This window comes from Lissotriton helveticus, chromosome 12 (assembly GCF_964261635.1).
Source record: "Lissotriton helveticus chromosome 12, aLisHel1.1, whole genome shotgun sequence".
NCBI lineage: Eukaryota > Metazoa > Chordata > Amphibia > Caudata > Salamandridae > Lissotriton > Lissotriton helveticus.
In genome coordinates this window covers 363,436,151-363,456,479 of record NC_136073.1, presented here as the reverse complement: position 1 = coordinate 363,456,479, position 20,329 = coordinate 363,436,151, and the positions used below count along the sequence as shown (strand labels likewise).

The 20,329-nt window shown below is 47.3% G+C and overlaps 1 protein-coding gene across 1 annotated transcript in view; it reads left to right on the top strand.

The window, feature by feature from the left end:
• NETO2 (neuropilin and tolloid like 2) overlaps nt 1-20,329 on the top strand; it is a 311,726-nt gene that overhangs the window by 230,995 nt on the left and 60,402 nt on the right. Inside the window, exons 5-6 of the mRNA XM_078669388.1 lie at nt 6,227-6,271; nt 6,361-6,488. Coding sequence (XP_078525514.1) covers nt 6,227-6,271; nt 6,361-6,488 — 173 coding nt within the window. The remainder of the gene's footprint in view (nt 1-6,226; nt 6,272-6,360; nt 6,489-20,329) is intronic.

Below are 20,329 nucleotides of genomic sequence, written 5' to 3'. Positions count from 1 at the left end.
GCTCTCTGATTCTCCTCCACCTCCTCTGGAGAAATAATCCTACTGGAGTGGGTGCTGCCGGCCCTAGACGCTGGCTTCGCCACTGGCAAATCACTAGGCAGAAAAACAATCTCCTGTGCGCCACCCTCTCCAATAGTAGCTTCTAGTTCACCATGTTTGGCCTCCCACCAGGCCCTCAGAGCTGTCCGTAGCTCTTCCTTGTTTGCGCCGCCCCTTACTGGGCATTCAAGCTGTCTGCAGACTTTTCTCAGTTGCTCCTTGTTATAGGTGAGCAACTCGTTGATGTCGAATTCCACTTCCACTTCTACATTCATGCTTTGCGCGGTCTGAGACATGGTACCTCCTACCCTTTTTCAACTAAAAAGGTTTCACCAAAAAGAAAAAATCTTGCGCAACCTGTTCCGCTAAACTAGACTAGTGATGTACAAGAAATCACTGCAGGTCAAGTGCAATTATTAGTTCAAAATCCGCACCGCGAGCCACCAATGTTAGAACCGGGAGTCTCTGGTTGGCAAAGGTAAGTACCTTGGCCCAAGTAGGGACCCCTCGTTCCGGTCAGGGCGACGGAATAACCCTCTGAGATAACCCCTGCTCACCCTCTAGGTAGCATGGCGCGAGCAGTCTAGGCTAAACTCGGAGGCAATGTGGATAACATTTGCACTTAACACAACAATAATTCCCAATCCACCACAAACTGAGACCACACAGGTAAGTATATATAAAATATAACTTTATCTAGTTTCAGCAAGGTAAATCAAGCAGTTGCAAGATAAACACTTCATTTAGAAAAATGTTGCACTTAATTCTTAGTAGGTCTTGTAAATAGGCAGTTCTCAGCATCAAAATACAAATAGTCTCTACTCTCTTAAATCAGAAGGTAAAAGAATATGGCCACTGATTTATATTCCCACCGCTCTCAAGACGAGCAGTAAACACATGGCCCACATGTACTTATCGCTATGGGCTTCTAGCGCTGTTCATCCACTCCCTCGCGAGGCCCAGGGACTCTTTCTCGTCCCCGGGGCAGCCTCGCGTCTTCCTTAGATTCAGGCGCACCCGCCGTGCAGATTGCACGCGTCCCCGCCCCGGCCGGTCCCCTTTCCTCTCCCGCCCGCTCTCGACAATCCAACGAGCGGCGGGGGAGGCGGTGAGGCTCACCTGGTGGGGGGACGGCTGGCCAGGGGTGCGGGACGCTTCCAAGTCCCTCGGCGGGGTCAGATCTCTTCCCCGGTCCCGGCGGTGATTACGGCAATTCCTCGGCACCTCCCGCAGCTTCAGCGGAGGCAGCCTATCCTGTCGCGGCCCTCTAGTCGAGCCCCTCTGAGCGCGAGGCCGCCAACCAATGGCAGCGCGGCCTCGCCGATGACGCTCCGCCGGCTCCGCCAATCACGGCACACCACAGCTGATGACGCTGCGCCGCGCGGGCCAATCCCGTTGCGGCGTTAGTGAGGGGGCTTGGCTCCCTCAGCCAATGGGGTCGCGGCGGCTTCGTTCTTCGCCGCGGCAGCTCCTGGACCTCGGAGCAAGTCGCGGGGGGGTTTCCTGGCCCCGGGCCGCGGTGGTGATTTGGCGGCAAAGGGTTTTCAAGGGCGCTGGTCTCGACTAGACCCCCCCTCTCGACCTTGCCACCACCTGGGAGCAGATTTCACGAGGGGAGGCTCCACAAGCCTCCAACCCTCACGGTTAATGTGCCGATGAGCACACCGATCCCTTCCTCACGCTCCGCAGTTCAGCACCACGCGTCTCGGGTCCCAACAGCACGATTTTCCAGCCGTTTTCTGGGATAGCTTTAGGAACCTTTAGTCCTGGGTTCCCAACAGGAGGCCAGCTCTTCTCAGGCCCTTGGAGATTCAGTTGCAGACACAGCACACAGCAGAGTCTTGGCAGTTTCAAGTAGGCAGGGTCACAGCACACAGCAAAGCCCCTTTTCTTCTCCTCAGCTTCCAGGTAGACAGTAGAACAGGTCAGCCCTTAGAGCACACAGCAAGGCAGTCTTCCTTTAGTTCCCTAGCTGTCGTCCTTCCAGCAGAGGTTCCTTCTTGGTTGCAGAATTTCAGAATCTAATCTTCTGTAGTCAGGGGTCCTTCCCTTATACCCCTCAATGTCTTTGAAGTCTTTGTGCATGGAGGCCCTTGGTCCAGTCTAAACCAGTTCTGGGGGTTGCGGAGCACTGAGGTGTCTCTGGTTTTCTTCTTCCTGTCAGCTTCAGGGCCAGGGGGGTCAGTTGACCACCAGGAGAGAGCTAACGTGGGGGAGGTAGGCAGGCGCAGCTCAGCACTTATCAGGCATTCCTTCCTCCCAGGCAGGCAGATGTGCCCTTTCATCCCCGGGATGGCTCCGACCCTCTCCTCTGGGGCTCTGCAGCCCCTCCCTGTCACATCCAGACCAGGCAGGCATTCCACAAACCCAGGCACACAGAAAAAGGTTTAGACAAGAGAACAGCCACTTTCTAAAAGTGCTATTCTCCAACACAGGATTTAAAAACACCCTTCACTAAAAGATGTGTCATTAAATTCTGAGTCCAGGGATATCTTTCACTTATGTCCCATCTTGTTCCTAGGGGAAGATAGGCTGGTATCACATGGGCCCAGCCCCCTCCATGTTACTCTATGGAGCAAGATAGCCTTACAGCAGTGAGCACACAAAATGGCTGCAGCCCACTACCAGAGCATATTACCTGCACTAGCACATGCTCTACCTTATCCATACACTGCACCCTGCCCAGGGGGGTACCTGGAGCCTTCCATAGGGGTGACTGATGTGCACAGACAGGGAAGGGTTAGGCCTAGCCAGTGGGGACACTGGCCAGGCTGACATGGCAGTCACTGACTGCACACAGGCCCTGCGCTGGCAGGCCTGAGTCGCCCTTTTAAAGCTACTCATGTGGGTGGCGCAATCTGCGCTGCAGGCCCACTAGTAGCATTTGTCATCACCAGCCCTGGCACACACAGTGCCCTCTACTAGTGACTTCGTGGTGATACAAATATGCCAATTAGGTATACTCAATCAATATCACAATTTACAGAGGGAGCACTTACACTCTGACACTGATCAGCAGTGGCAGAGTGTCCAAAGCATCTTAATCAGCAAAAACGAAATCCAGCACAGCATCACAACACATGAGTCAGAGGCAAAAAGATGGGGGAAGAACCACGCCAAAAGGTGTCAGGTCTAACAGTATTAATGTCGCTTTTGACCACCTTAGCTACAAAGGGGAGTAATGAAATGGGAAAGTACATTAGTAGATATAGGGGCATCGGACGAAGACTTTTTCAACAAGTGGGAGCGGGGACACTATTGCTTTTTTCACAGCTAATGGTACTGCTTCTCTGAAGGATAGATTTATGGTGTTGTCTTGTATTGCAAATTGATTTATTAGTTGTTAGTATGAATTCTGATAATGAGGAAATATTAGTAGTTTGTCAGCAGGTACCTAAATTTAACTATCTATCATAGAGTTCACAGCTGTAAAAAACGTTGAATTTTAAGAACTTTGGTAATAAAAAAGGGAGGCTAAAGAATTACACATTTCTTGAGAAGCTGAGATTACAGGTCGAGAGTTTTCTGGCTTCTAAAATTCACTGATAAATTTGAAGAGCTCTGGTAGAATTTTGTGCTTTTTGCAGCTGGTAGGAATAGATAAAGGATGCAAGCCCATTTGATCTCTTATTGTATTTCGTCAAAGCAGAGGAGCAGATTATTTTCAGTTTCTAATAAGTAGTTACACATTCCTGTACTAAAGCCTTGCATTGTCTTTTGTGTGAAGCAAGATATTCAGTGTACCAAAGGGCAGAAGGTATTCTGTGATATGAGGTACTTTTATCCAAAGGCAACAGTAAACAAGGTCTTGAATGCCAATTGACTCTGTTGAATGTCAGGGACGAGCTGAATAGCAGAGCTACTTAGATCCAGTCTAACGTTAGGAGAATTTGCTTAACTAAATTTGCCTTTGGTGTATCCACTGTGCTGATACCTAGTGTTCTGGGTTGGGTGGGGTCGACAGATCACTACAGTGCTAAACCAGCTGCCCCAAAATGGTAAGCCCTGCAATGCGGCGGAGAGTGATTTGAAACCAAAAAACACTTCTTACACCCAAAGAGAATCTAATGTCATTTAAAAAAAAACTACCTGCTAAGGCCCGGTCGTGCCAATCCTTCCTTTAAACAGTATCTAAGAGAAATGATCATACAAACTTAAAACACAGTAAAGTTTTTCTAAAGAGAAAAAGACATTCATAAAACACTCTCAAAAATTGATTTTAGGATTCTAACAGTAAATTCTCTCGGTGGGACTGATTAAATAGTGTTCAGGGTGTTGAAACGTGACCTTCCTGTTGTACTAGAATGCTAATCTTACTGTCCCTAAATAGGTAAGCTATCTGGTCTCTCTGTACCACACTTTTTTTGCCTCCTGGCATTTTCCTCTCTCACATATTCTCCAATTCAAAGGACACTTTCAGCCAACAAACCTTTCCGATTGTACATTCACCATGGCACAATGAGTGGTGCCCTATTTATAAATCAGTCTATTGTTCGCTGTAACTGTAGTTGCCTTTTTAAAAGCTAGATGACAATGTAGGGTACCTGTGTCTCATGGTCTTGTTGGCAGGTGAGAAGTTTGGCAAAAGTTCAAGTCCTCTATGTATACTGACAATTGCCTTTGCTGTTTCTAATGCTAAAATATTTACTTGGTGCACTAAACTCACAGCTCTCAAACCCTTCGAAGATCCTAAGTTATTATATTTTGCCACAAATACCCTTTTGGAATACTCCCATACACTCTAGATGGGTTCAACGTTTAACAGCAGTGGTATTTAAACTTTTTCTTCTCACTCCCTTTGAGCAAGAAAATAGTTGTACTCCCCCATCCCATGTGAAAAGACAAACCTGCTCATTTGTTTTACAATCAATATGTAGAATTTCAAATATCTTCCTTTTAGCCAGCATCTCACACCCCCGACTAGATTTCCCTTCATACCCCTAAATGGAGCCAGAAAGGAAAATGACACTCCTGAGCATGACAAAATCCATGGCATGCTCTTCTTTTAAAGACCTAGATGCTCTCAGGTCGAGTACTATACGTTCATAACTTTCAGACTCTTGGAACACAGAGAGTCCCAGACAAGCCAACTCACATGATGCCACTGTGTGCCACAGGATTTTGGCTCCCATGACATGGTCACCCGGTGAGGAGCTGAAGCCACACAATGGCCGGAAGCAGTAGCTTTTCTGCTTATTTTTGGAGGCTGGAAGCAGCCAATGTCCAATGAGGAGTGTGAAAACACCCAAGGATATCGACAATGGCTTCAGTGACCCTTTGGTTTTGCTTGGGAGGGATGCAGTGGGAGGTTGGTGGAGGGTTTGTTTTGGGGGGTGGTGTGGGTAGGGGGTTGGTGAAGGGCAGAGAGCCTCTAGGCAGCTATCAGCATAAGGCCACGCCCCTTCTTCACACTGTGATGTTTCTTTATAAGTTGGCAGCTATGGAGTCCACTTCATAAAGCCATTTTCGGCTATAAACCTATGCTAATGGATGGAAATGGCTTAATGTATCCCCCTTGGAAAAACATAGAAGGATTTCTGACAGGTGTAAATTATTTTACTTATACAGAATTCTTCACCATGAGTGCTGAGAAATCTGTCGCAGGAACGCCAAGTAATGGGTGGATGAGTAGGTGGATTAAGGTGTGCTTTGCCGTCAAAGTTAATAACTGCCCACAAACCTGTGAGTAGTGGGCCTTCCCAAACGGCAAGCCAACTCTGTCGCAACCTGTAAGTGGTTGGAGATTTACACCAGCAAAGGGCTGGAGTAACTCACCTTACAGGGCGGTAAAGGGCACAGATCACCACAAAACTTCGAGGAGGACCAAGGAAAGTGTTTTCTCTACAGGGAAAAATGTCTTGCATTTGTAGAGCAGGCTGCATTTTCCTGGTGCACAATTGTACACTGTGTGCAGTAATGCATGAGGGGAAAATGGACAATGGTGGATATGCCTAATGACATTTACAGTAATGCACCTGAAAAACTGTGGCTAGCACAGTTTTCCAGGCAATGTGCCAGGAATGTTTGCGAACTCCCAGAAATAGTGATTCTGCACCTTCTCGTATGAGCAACACATGTGCATATTTACTACATTTCTTTGTGGATAGGGAACATAGTCTTTGTTAAGCACCTGTGAATAGATCTAAGGCTTGTTGGCCACCAATGATACATGTTGTTTCTCTTACAGATCCTGACTTTACATACCTTGGGGGCATCCTCAGTCCCATCCCAGGTCTAGTACTTCCTTTTCAATATATTTTGATATTTGTATTGCATGCTACAGTACTATGACTGTGACACCAGGTTGTATGTTCTTCGCAGACTGCCAGTTCGAGCTCGCTGGAGCGGACGGTGTGATACGTTCCAGTCAGGTAGAGCAGGAAGAAAAAACAAAGCCCGGCCAACCGGTGGACTGCATTTGGACCATCAAAGCCACTTCCAAAGCTAAAGTAAGTACATTTGTATCATTCAACACATAATGTACTTCCAGATCATTAGAAGATGGAGTGGTCATTAGCACCAATTTGCATAATGCTTTACTTTCATTGAAATGAATTAGCCATTGGCTACTGGGGAATCAAGATGAATGCAGCATCCGAAACAGATTGTTCTTCAAAGCCAAAGCAAACAACTACAATAGTGACCAGAATCTGTAATCATGCCTTACTCAGCAAAATGGCCAGAATACAGATGAGTACATAGCATGTGTATTTGTAAAGGGCACATTCACCCAAGGGTATCTTGGTGCTGAACAACAGATGTTTATCTTTACCCAACTTAATGGTACTCATTTCATCAGAAGGATGATAGGCTATTTGGACTTGCCGGGATTTTAACCTGTGACCATGAGGTCAAACACAGGCCCCTACAGTAGATGCATTAGTCCACTAAGCCACCAGACCCAGGTGCTCCTGATGAATATCTTGTGTTGATAGGTCTCCTTCTGTGATATCTCCTAGACATAGCATTCAATGAACATCATCATGAGCAGCCATGACACTGATCTAGACATTGTGATCTCTAGCTTTTTGATGTGTTTATTGCAAGATTCTTCAAAGTGCATACCATGAAAATACAGAACGCCATTGGTTGGACTATCATGTAACTGGCTGCCAAGCATGTCTAGCCATGACTTGTCTGTCTCTGTTAACATATTTCAAATCTGTGTATGAATGAATGAATTTGTACTTGTAAAGTGCACTTATACCCCAACTGGGGTTTCCTGGTGCTGTACGCATACCACTGTGGAACCCTTCCTGGCTTTTCCCTGTGAAATGTCCACTCCTGGGCACCCCCAAGGTGAAGCCAGGCATCCCAGCGTTGCTGGGGCTGTTGTGGAGATTAAGCAAGCTATTGCCCAGAGTTGCAGAGTGGGACCCATGATTAGAATAGGCACCGAGGCGAGAATTATCAGGTCCGAGGAAATTGAGCCCAAGACCCGCCGAGGCGGGAATTGAACCCTGGTTCCGGGCCAGACCTCTGCATCAGGGTCTGCTGCTCTAACCATTGAGCCACACTTCTCCACGTAGTGACGCCAACCTGCAATCATAAATTGCATTATGTCATGTGTATTTGGTTAGCCATTGGTACCATTTGTATGGCTCGTATCTCATTCAGGGGCCCATTCACAAAGTAATTTCAGAGTATGTAAAGTAGTACTCCTGCAACTCTTCTACATACACTTACAAGCCTTAGTGATTTGGCCCCTCACTGTCTGAGCGCCTTTTGCCATTCTTGGGTTTTCATTGGCCAGACTCACAGAGAACTGCTGAGCTTGTTCGTTAGTGTGTTTGTTTAAAAGTGAACCACATTAGAAGGTAGTTGGCAAGATTAGGACAGATTAGTGAAATGCAGTATCCATCATTGAGTTTTCAGAAAAAGGTCCAAAATATATCTCCCCCACATGCCGTGAGAGGAGGGCAACTTTAAGAAATATGAGGGACATTTACACCAATTATCATTCTAGATTTAGGTACAATTCTGATTGTCACTTAAATGCAGGAAAATTGCCTTCCAAGTTTACCTGAGAACAACCATAGAAGCTTAAGAGGGGACAAATGTAAACCTAAGTTGAAAGAACATTATTCTAAATCTATTTGGAAAGACTAGTGTACATTTGTGGAAAATACATTTGGCAGTCTGGAGGAAAACAGCTATGTATATTTACACAAAACTACTACTTAGATGAGAGACAAGTACACAATGAAATAAGACCCTGTTGTTAACTACTAATTCAATGAAGCCATCCCAGTCTCTTTCAATGTCCTCGATCTCCTCTGCCCTTGCCCTACTGTCTCCTTTAGCTAGGGGTGTGTCATACAAATGCCACCTACATACAAATGGAGTAGCGTGCTGCCTGCCAAAATGCGCTTCAACACCTCATCAGGGGTAGCTAGAGACGTTTTAAGGCATGGGCAAAGTAGCCAATTGCCCAGGGCCCCCCTTAGAAGGTGAATTTTCTATTTGACCTCTTTATTGTTTTTCTCTATCAAAACCTCTCTCAACCTACCTCTACTTCTGTCTCTCTAACCTGTGTCGTATTATGGGAAGATATATTTCAATTTTTTGTGTGATTCTGTTAAATTTTTACCATATATTTTAGTATTGCTTGGCATCATGCAGGCTTGAATTAGCAAGAAATGGGTATTAAAATTCAAAGTTGTTCTGTACAGGAGCCACCAAAATAGATCTTGCCCAGGGCCCCGAAATTCCTTAAGAGGACACTGGGGGTAGCAAGCGCTATATACATGCAAACCCTTCCCTCTTCTATCCCTTCACTATCCTTTTTCAATCTAGTTAATAAACTCTCATGTCCACCACTTAAATTAACTTCCTTTCTCCCTATACTAATTCACCACTAATCCTCTTAGGGTTCCAGAGTAGTGTGCAACTCGCCGAAAAAGTGCTTCAATGTCTCATCAGCGGTAGTAAGCGCTATATAAATACAATTAAAATTACAAATGTATGCACTTGACTGTCCCCTCCCTAACCCATTCTGACTCTTCCCTCTCCACTTCCCTCTTTGCTAACCTCTCTCCGCCTCTGTTCATATCTTCCACTACCTCCTTGCTCTTTGGCTTCTGTGCTATCTCTTATCCTCTTCTCCAAACCATTCTCCTCTTCTATCATCTCTCCACTCTACTCACTCATTGTCCAGCCACACTTTGTTCTTCCGTCTTCAAAACCATAATACTGCCTTATCTTTAGGATTCAGTATATGTTTTATGTATGTTCCTTCTTAATTCTGGGACCTTTGTTAGAGCTCTATGTAAAACAGACTTCGCTGTCCATAGTTTGACTTAGTGTAAAGCACACCGACACTCCATTGGTTTAGTTATGCTCTAGTAAAATGAATAAACACCTAAGCATAGGCATGAATGACACCACATTGATGGTTAGCAATAGGATTTCATTAGAGGCCATGAGTGAACCTGAGTGTGTGCGTCTGGGTGGATTGGCTACATCAAGAGGGATGTACTTATAAAAGTGAATGGAAAGAGTGAGCGTGACTGGAGTACCATCTATGATTCATCTGGATCGTGGTTCTGGAACGTAGGCTTTTACACGTCTTTTGAAACAGGTACTTTCTCACAGAATCTAAGATTCAGGGGATGAGGGTTCCACAGTTTTGTTACATGATAGGAGAAAGTGCTCCTTTACTGTGGGAACTTCTTAATATTAGACCCCACTCGGAAACCTCACCCCAAGGAACAGAGGTGAGACTGTTCCAGTACATCTAAAGATCCTGATCCCTAAAATATGAGGGATCCCCTCCATTTTGCATTGTAAACTTGGGTGAATGCCTCGAATGTTGTCCTACAGGTATTGGGCAGGCAAATCTTGTGTCTTAGCATTGGCTTGGTACATTACCAGTAGACCTTTCTCTCATATTGAGATCTGGTATTGGTAAATTGGAGATTACCTAGCATTTTTTCTGCTCCTCACCATCTCCACCATATTGGAATGAGTAATAGGAATGTTCTTTGTTGAAGGAAGAGCCAGTCTTCCTTAAACCTGACTTTAAGGCTGGTGTGGGCACTTTACATATGTAAGATTCCATTTTGAGCTGGTTGCTAGTGACACCCCACGTATTCTTTTCTTCTGAGTTTGTGATAAGGTAATGTATAGCTTTAATATATGGTGGTTTATATTTCTTGAGGTAAACACACATGCTGACTGTGGTGTATTTTTTTGTTTGTTGAAACATACATACTAAATGTCTTCCAGTTCTCTGTTTTTGTTCTGATATTGCGTTTGGCCCCGTCGCTGGCCAATTGCAATGTTTGGTTCAGTTGGGTACTCTTCAGTATACAAGGAACACTATTGTAGATTCCCAAAGCAATCCACAAACAATATATACACTTGTAATGTTATGATCAGCAACTTTACATAAAGGCCATGGACGGTATTCCTCTATATTCATAGATCTGCTTATATAACCAATATAAGATTGTTTGGCACTAAGGATTTGCCATGCTGGCCCACACTTCCTCCCTGTTCCTCAACTTCAGCCCTCTCTCTTTGGTAGTAGTGGTGAGATAGCTGACATTCTCCTACCAGACGTGCTCCTATTAAACTCTCCCTTGTGTAGTCCTCCTGCTACCCTGTACCACTTGACATGCCATTTTCCTTTCTGAGTTTGTTACTGATGTGTCCACTTCTCATGTTTGTCCCCCTACCCGTTGTGTTGCTCCACTCCGTTGACAGGTTGTCAGTTACCGTCTTCCTCTCTTTGTATAAGGCGTCCTCCAATGGCTCTTTCACAGGACCTTCTAATGTCTGTGTCTGCCATATTTTTATCTTTCCCCATGGCCAGTCCACCTTTCATGAGTCCATCCATGCTTTTCCTATGTCCTTTCCCCCAGCTTCTCATCCTTAATTCTATCCGAGGTGGTCGTGAATTCATCGTAGGCCCACTGACACTGAATTTGTCAAAATCTTCTCATGGTAACATTTATTTATCCAACAACATTAGGAATTCATGTCAGACTGGGTGAAGGAGAGCTGCCTCTTAGACGGTACAGAGCCGCAAGAAAGCAGAATTGCTGACTTTGAGATAAGAGGTTGTGACCATCATGGAAAAGATTTTAAAAAGAGAGAGAAATATGGGGTGGGCAGATTCATTACCAGGCAGAGTGCAACAGTGACCCCATTGATAAAAATGTTTAAATACAAAGGGGAACTGAGGTCGTAAGTGAGGAATTTGTTGGACCCATTAAGAATTAACAAATCTGGACAATGGGGGGAAATTACATGGGGCAATTACAAACCTTACACTGGTTACTCATAATCCCAACCCAAGCCTAGGCAGCCCTAAATAAATGAACCAAATATAAGGTGAGCTTTCAAAACCCACCTTCCCGAGGGACACAGATGTATAGAGAGAGGCAAATAAATACTATCCATACAAGTTTAAAAAAAAGAACTGCTAATAAATGCATTTTATAGAAAGGTCCCTTTCTAGCTTTCTTTTAAAATTCTCTAAAAATTAAACACTACTTTAAATCGTAAAAAAACAATACGTTAAGTGTTCCAAGTAAAGCAAAGATCTGCCAGTCCCCCAATATGTAGTGGAATTGCTAAATGTGCGGGAGCCCTCTGGTCTAGTAGAATACCCTCTGCTATGCTAGCCCTATGGTCGATTAAAATCAACTGATGGGATCTCCTATGGAGCTTCTCCACAAATCACATGATTTCCTGTTCTCTTCAAACTCTATCAGGCTGTTTATCTGAGAAATATATTTCTTACAGAAAGTAGAGGTAGAAGAGTTTGTGATGGTCCGATTCTCTACCCAAGATGCCTAGCATCCAATAACGAAAAGCCCCCCTGTTACTACATGTTTCAAAGTCTGAAATGGACTAAACCTCATTGAGGGAATTCGTATCTTCTGATCTAAGTGACCTAGTGATAGAAGAAAGTTAAAATGACCTAGTAGGATTCCCTATTTTTACTAATTTTAATCTAGGCTCCCCTGGTAAGAGTAAAAATGTATACAAAGTACTCTTTGACACTTGGAGATGGTTAAGCGATTTAGCATCGCTATGGTCTACATGTTGCGGACATCCTCTGCGTACCTGGTCAATCAGCCTTCATCAGGACGCAAAACGATAAGGTTCCTGGTTGATTATTATTATGAGCTGTGTTTTTTTACACAGTAATATGCAGAAATACTGGCATGTGCTTAATCACGCATCAAAGGTCCTTCCCCTTCTTTTTAAGAGTGCGTCAATGCTGCTGCATCGGCTAATAAGCTTTTCGAAAACGTTGACATTGCATATTATCGTCCTGGTGGTGTTATTGGCCAAGATTTCTCCTCTCGGTCTCTGTCTTTTTTTGCGTGATCGACATAGCCCTGGATTTTGTAATATTGAACATAGCCTCCTAATTTATTTTTTTCATTTGTGAAGTGGCGACGTTTCATATTTTCATAAACGTTCTTTTACAACATCTTTAGCCTCCAAGGTTCTGTAATTACTACAGTGTACCTCTATTATCTCTGCTCACAACTGCTGGCAATTAATTTCCCGCAGTGTGCACATTGCCTGCTTCCGCCAGCCTCTATATCTCTGTTCTGTCCCTCACCTCTTCTTCCTGTAGGCCATGGGTATTTCATGCAAATGCAGATGTGGTCGACTACAGTTACAGAGAAATGCAAGTGTAAAGGGTGTTATTAAAGTGATGTATTTACAGGCTTCCTGGCCGTGCACGCCTGCATATCCTTCAACACTGAACCCATCTCCACTCAGCACTGCTCTCTTCTCTAGTTCTGCCATCTCTTCCCCCACACTCACTATTACCACATACATGCTTCAACTACCACCCTTCTGTTTTCTGTCCTTTCAGATCTCACTGTCTGCCCGCACTTTAATTCTATTGTGTTATGGCTTTTGTGTATTATCATGCCCACAGAGATGAAATAATAATAATAATCCATATTTGTAAAGCGCGAACATATCAACCCTTAAGGTTTCAAGGCGCTGGGGGCCGTCAGTGAAGTTAAGTGAGCTATTGCCCAGAGTCACATGATGCTGAGCTGAGCTGCCACAGGCGCCGGGGATCGAACCATGAACCCCACACTCTTGAGTCAGCCGCTCTGGCTGCTGGGCCACACCTCTCCCTCTCTGCACCACTCCTCTGAGGTTATCATGTTATAGGACCCAGCGAGCGCTTGGTGATGTGTTGTATGACGAGGAAGACGCGCGCTTTTATAGTTTGTGGTATACTGGCAGCTCTGATTAGCTCTGCAGGCCGATTTAGTGTGTTGGTAGTTTTCTTTTGATGCGCTGCCCTTCACCTAGCAACAGTCCTGTTTTCAGATGTCATCAATAGTTCATCTTTAGCCTCTCTTCTCCCCTTAACGGAATTAGTTTATCAGCTTTACCCCTTCCATATCTCACACCACATCGACTGACTCTGCTACAATTACACCCTCAGCATGCACCACAGCTTACAAAAACACACAACACTTCTTCTAACACTACTACACTCTGTACTGCTGTGTCCATGTTCTAAATTAGCCTTTTTTTAGTCCTACCAGGTCTTCGCCTCTCAGTACTGGAAACATTTCATTCCCGTTAACACCAGCAGGTGCTTCTCAGCCCCCTTCACAGTTGACTCTTTTTAGCATTAACCAACCTTCACCCTCCCATAGCCAGTCAATCCCTTCTCGTTCCTGTCCTTCTCTAACAGTAGACTACCTTCACTGCTCACTATTTTGTTCTACCCTGTACCTTGTTCCACATTGCCCTGCCTTCCACTTTGCACCACCTAGCCACCTATTGTATTCCCTTTTCAGCCCAACCTCTTGCTTTTTCATTATCCCTAACACTACTTTGATCTTCGCCCCTACTCCCTTCCGAGTTCTTCCCTTTTTCCCAAACAGCGCTTGATTTGTAAAAACTAAGTGCCAGGGCTCTAGTCAGGAGGCCTTCACAGCTTGCACCACCCTTTGCCACTGCCAGTGTCGCCGAGGACAGGACCTACACAGTTGCTAGACAGCACACTGCTACAAGTGTGACAATCCAGTTAATTCCAGGCCTCCAAATCTATAAAAATGGCACGGGACGCGCGATCAAAGTAAGAGAGTTTTAACTGTTTTAACCTTCCTGTCTGCTATTTTAAATGAATCACAAACTTTGGTCCTCTGACCTAATTTTAATCACTGCCGCTACACTTGCACTTTGTTTTTCCTTACCTGGCACTCCTTAACCAACACCAGCATACCGCTCTTCTCCATGGCCCACCACGGGTTGTACCGATTGCGTGGAGGAAGCAGGCGGCAACATAACTTCTAATTTCCGGGTTGGAGGCAGGGGGGCGGAGTCTTGCGGTCAGCAGACTAGCTGCTGGACAAATTTAAACCTAGGCCAGCCACGACGCGCAGCGGATGCGCCAAAGGCCCACCACAGGCAAGCCCGTCTACGTCTGGCTGGGGCCAGGGGCCATAACCCCTGTCCGTTCTCCATCAAATATAAGCTTCTACTCCCCCCAATTTCCTTCATTGCCTAAGATGAACGGTAAATGGCAATTGTCTATACTCTATGCCTCCATCTAAAGACAATATCAACTGCCCTCACTGTTCTTTCAAATTCCGCCCATTTCTTAAAGTTCAGACACCCGCTGAAAATCAAGCTCCTTTAAAGAAGCTGCTAGTGAATTGTAGATCTTTTCCCAAGCATGCTACTGAAATCTCTATTTTATTAGAGGAGGAATGCCCCAATGCTCTGTTTCTAACTGAAATTTGGCTCAACAAGGAGTCCAATCCAGTCAATCAATCAATCAATCAGGGGCTTATAAAGCGCGCTACTCGCCCATGAGGGTTTCAAGGTGCTGGTGGGGGTGAGGGGGGGAGCAGCTCCGGATCAGTCGAAGAGCCAGGTCTTGAGGTCCTTCCTGAACGTGTGCAGGGTCTGGGAGCATCTGATGTTCACAGGGAGATCGTTCCAGGTCTTGGCAGCGATGTAGAACAAGGCTCTCCCGTTGGTTCTATTTCTGCGGATGCGGGGGACCTCTGCTAGGGCGAGGTCGGCGGAGCGGCGGTTCCTCTTGGGTATGTGGAAGGAAACTCTCTTGGTGAGATTTGGGCAAAGTTGTTGAGGGATTTGTAGGTGATCCGCTTCTCCACGGGGAGCCAGTGGAGGTTCCCTAGGTGTTGGGTCATGTGATCTTACACAATCCCTCCCTCATGGCTACCTTATTCAGCGGTTGGATCGCAAGAGTGGCAGAGGTGGAGGCATTGCAATCATTTACAAAGATCTCATTAAATGTCGCATCACAGCTGACCCTCTACCAGTCTGTGAGAATCTTTCCTTTTCTATAGGCTTCTTGCATAACCTCACGTTCTCAGGCTTTTTAATATATCGTCCACCAGGAGCCTATGGACAATTTCTCAAGTTCTCCCCGATACCATACTAACCTAGCCAGCTCCCTTTCCAACTTTACTATATTAGACGGTCTTAACCTACATTTAGACGAACCCATAGACCCCATTGCTTCTGACCTGGTTAGGAATCTTTCAGCACTCCAGTTCAAACAAAGAGTGTCTGGGGCCTCCCATGTCCAGGGGCATCTTCTGGATCCCATTTTTACGAATAGTGAGGAACTTTCAGTGGTGTCCCAACCCTACTGCCTTGGACTGACCACTTTCTGATCCCCCTATCATGGGACCCCACAGGTCCTTTTTCCTCATTCAGTTTAGTTGGCAGTCAGGACCGCGACTGGGCTAAGCTTCCCCTGGAACAATTGATCTCAGCCCTAGAAGCTACAAGGCCCCCCAGCGATCCGAGCCCCATCTCGGCCAATGATAAATATAACAATTGGATCGAGTCCTCCCGAGATGATGTTCTTCCCAAAAAATCTACTTAGGAAAAAAGTTAGGTCCAAGATCTCTCCATGGTAATCCCCTAAACTCCGTGAACTCAAACAAATGTGTAAAATATTAGAGAGGAATGGAGAAGGGACTACGCGGAATCTAGCAAACTAAAGTATAGGGAGGCTATTAAAACCTATTAAGCTGGAATCAAATCCACACAAGCTGCCTACTTTGAGGAAAAATTCAGCCTCGCATCTCACTCCCTGCTGGAAATCTGCTGCTTCGCCAAGACTCTCCTTAAATTGCCCCCTACACAAGCCACCACGGATGATGCCCTTGCTCGCTGCAAAAACTTGGCAGAGTTGGTCCATGAGAAAATCCAAAACATATACATAACCTTCCCTCTCACAGATGGCCATACAGATCTGGTTCATACGATTCCTCACCTGATTGCATGCTAGCGTTGTTCGAACAAATCCCCCTGTTGGACCTTAAAACATTAGAATCCATGTTAGCTCTTGTTAAATCTGGCTCTCTTAGAGTTCCCACCCCTCCACATGCTTTGACCTCAGTCACTGGAACAATTCTCCCAGTAATTCTTGAGTTGGTTAAGTCCTCCATCTCCACTGGAGTGGTACCCCACCATGGAAATCTCCCCATGCTCAGTAAATCAGGAACAGGAACAGGGAACTGGGGGTTGCCATACCGCCTTAAAGTGTGTGTCGCGTGCCTGCAGTCTAGCTGTGAGGAGTTCCATTGATATGACTTGCCAGAGTCGCACAAACCATGCAGCAACGGGCGGCGCTTCCGTTTTTTTCCAATATAGAGCAATGAACTGCCTAGCTGCTCCCAGCATTTGAAGCGCCAATGCCCAGTCGCTCCGGGTCAGTGCCTTCAGGCCTGCAGGTTTGATACCCAGCAGTATCATGCTAGTGGCTTCAGGCAGAGGAAATCCCAGAACCCCCCTGATGTGGCTCAAGACCTCCTTTCAGAAGAGGGTGAGCGAAGAGCAGGTCCACCATATTAGCAGAAAATCTCCGGTCGCCGACCGACACCTCCAGCACTCAGGGGAAGAGGCCGGAAACATATTATGCAGTCGCTGCGGCGTGTAGTACCACTGGGTCATCATTTTATAGGTATTCTCTTGTAGAGGTATGCTATGATATACTTTGGGTATGTCGCGCCACAGACGGAGCCACTGTGCCGGAGCGATGTCTGTGCCCGAGATAGAGGGCCAGCGTTTCTGGTACGGATGAGAGGGCAGCGTGTGAGGATGCTGCAGAATCTGATAAATTTTTTAGATCAGGCCCCTCGATTCAGTAAAAGAGCGAGCCAACTGTTCAAATGGGGTGAAAGCGCGTGTAGCCGCCTGGAACGTTTCATCTGTCATTACCCAGTGCTTCAGTTGAGTATATTGCATCCTAGCCTCGGGTGGTAGTCGGAATTCCTCTCTGCAGTGAGCGAGGGTCTTAAGAAAGCCCCCATCAAACAGATCTGTAAGGACTCTACAATTGCCTTGAGGCCACTTATGGAAAGCTCTGGTGCGATGGGCCGGGGGAAAGCTCGGGTTCCCCTCAAGTGGGGTATGTGGCGAGGGAAAGGTTGTGAGGCCCCTGCGTACCGCAATCCTGTCCCAGATCTCCAGCACCGTTTTCGTGGGCACAGCCAGGTATGCACTCGGGGACCGCCCCGCCTTGGGTTTCCATGCTACATCCCAGATGGTGTGCCCAGTTAAGGCTCTGTCCATGTGTAGCCACCCCTTTTCGCTCTCAGTCACGCCCCATTCTATTATAAAACGAAGGTGCGCAGCCCAATAGTACTCCACCAGATTAGGGCTGGCCAGACCCCCCCGATCTTGCTGTGCCAAGAGAAGCGCTCGGGAGAAGCGAGGCCTCTCCCCCCCCCCCAGATGAAGTTGGTCAAGTCTCTCTGCAAACTTCTTATGTTATGCAGCGGTATGGGAGTGGGGAGACGCTGAAATAAATATAAGATTTTAATCTCATTGAGTCTGCCCAGCCATGACGGCACAAGCAGCTTCCACCGCTGCAAGTCTTCGAGGACCGATCGTCGGCACTCCCGCCAATTGACTTGCGTCCAACCATCCAGCGTGGGGGTCAACTATAAGCCAAGATAACGGATATGCTGTGCCGTCCATCGATAGGGGGCTAACAGTTCCAGATGGGGGATTTCTGCCTGCGGGATGGTAAGGTTGAGCGCCCAGGACTTGCTGTGATTGATTTTCAGGCCAGAGACCCTTTCAAAGAGGCACAGCGCTGAGTGCACTGCCGGCAAAGACTCTCGGGGTTTAGTAAGCGTAAGGATGAGGTCGTCCGCGAAGAGCGCTACTTTGTTGTTTTGGCCACCTAGGGGGATGCCATGGATGTCAGGAGCCCGACGAATCATATCCGCTAGTGGCTCTATTGCCAAGGCAAATAATAGGGGCGAGAGCGGGCAGCCCTGCCTGGTACCCCTCCCGATGGTAAACGGCTCCGTGATCTGCCCGTTCACGCAAATCCTGGCCCGTGGTGCAAGGTACGGTGCCATGATCCTAGTGACCATCTTCTGGCCGAGCCCTATCCTGTGCAGTACTGCCCTGAGGAAGGATCAGTCCACCCGGTCGAACGCCTTTTCCACGTCTAACGAGAGAAAACAGGCTGGGATCTGCCAGTGATGAGCCTTCCCCACGAGGTGTGCCACCCTGCGTACGTTGTCGGCCCCCTGTCGGATGCAGATGAACCCACCTGATCAGGGTCTATCAGGCCCGGCATATGGGGGTCCAGCCGCCTTGCCAACAACTTGGTGTATATTTTAAAGTCGGTGTTTAGTAAAGCAATCGGGCGGTACGACGCGCACATCGTAGGGCCCTTTCCAGGTTTCAGGATTAAGGCGATTTCCGCCGGTCCCATATCGGGGGACGGCCCCTCCTCATCAGTGAAGAAGTTGAATAAACAGAGAAGGTAGGGACAGATCTGCGCTTGGAACATGCGATAAAAGGATAGAGGGAGCCCGTCAGGCCCCGGAGTCTTCCCCAGGGGGAGCTCTCGGATGGCTGATGCTATCTCCTCCTGCGTGATCGAGTCTTCCAGGAGCTTCGCATAGTGGGGGTGTAGTGTCGCCTCCCCATACTGCCCCAGCATTTCCTCCAACAACTCCGGCGGCGGTTTCTCTTCCGTATACAGTGCTGTGTAATAGTTCTTGAACGCCTGACATTTATCCTTCGCCGCCGCGACCCTGGTCCCATTCGGCAATTGAACGTTCGCTATATGCGCTTTAGCGGCTCGGGCTCTCAGTCTCCTCGCCAATAGCCTCCCCACCTTGTCCCCGCCCTCGAAATACCTCTGTTTCAATGCCAGGAGGGAGTACTCCGCCCTGTTTGTGCGCAACATCCTGAGCTGGCCTCTAAGGTTAGCTAACCGCCGTCTCGACCGCAGGGTGGAACCGCCCTGATCCTGTATCTCCGCCTGTTTGAGGTCTCCCGTTAGTTTGTCCTTCAGTGCTCGGGCCTCACGCGACCGCGCAATCGAGAGGGATGTGATATGCCCCCGTATTGTAGCCTTGAAGGCGTCCCAGACCACTGGGAAGGGCGTCTCAGGCAGGTCGTTACTCTCGAAGTAGGAGACAAGGCCCCCCTGATGTCCTCAACATCCGCCTCATCCCGAAGGATACTTGGCGGTAGACACCACCTTCGTTCCCGGGCAGGACAAGCAGCCGGGTCCTGCAGGAGTAACTCAACGTGGGCGTGGTCAGATAGTAAGATATCGGTCATAGTGACCCCTAGGGTATCGCGGGAGAGATCGTGAGATATAAATAAATAATCGATGGGAGAATAGGACCGGTGTGCATGTGAGTAGAATGAGTACTCCCTCTTGTCCGGGGAGAAGTAACGCCACGCGTCAAACAGCCCTAGATCCGCGATCTGCTTGCGCAGCGCCGAAGACAATGCCCCCGCGCCACTGAAGGAGCCCTCACTCCGATCCATCTCAGGGCTCCAGACCAGGTTAAGGTCCCCCCCAAGAATGAGTGAGGGCCCACCCTGCGGCACATGTTCCCTCAAGAGGTCTCGAAGGTAGCGGTCCTGCACCTGGTTAGGGGCATATATATTACACAGTGTTAAGCAGCGGCGCCCCACATCCACCCCCACTCTAAGGAAGCGCCCATCACCACCTCGAAAGGGCCTGTCGCCTACCCGCCTGATACCAGCCCTGCACAAAATCACCACTCCTGCTGTCTTCGTGTCTGTTGCAGCCCAGAACTGAAGAGGGTACCTAGGGTGTGCAATGCGCGCGGTGTCAGCTTGCAAAAGGTGTGTCTCCTGCAGGAATATGATGTCTGGGTTCTGACGAGTGAGATAGTGCCAAACCTGCTTACGCTTGTTGGGCGAGTTAAGTCCCTTTACATTGAGTGTCAGAACCTTTAAAGGACTAGGTGTATTCACAGCCATGCTAGGTTGCATCATAAGCCCTCCATGCCCCTACAGC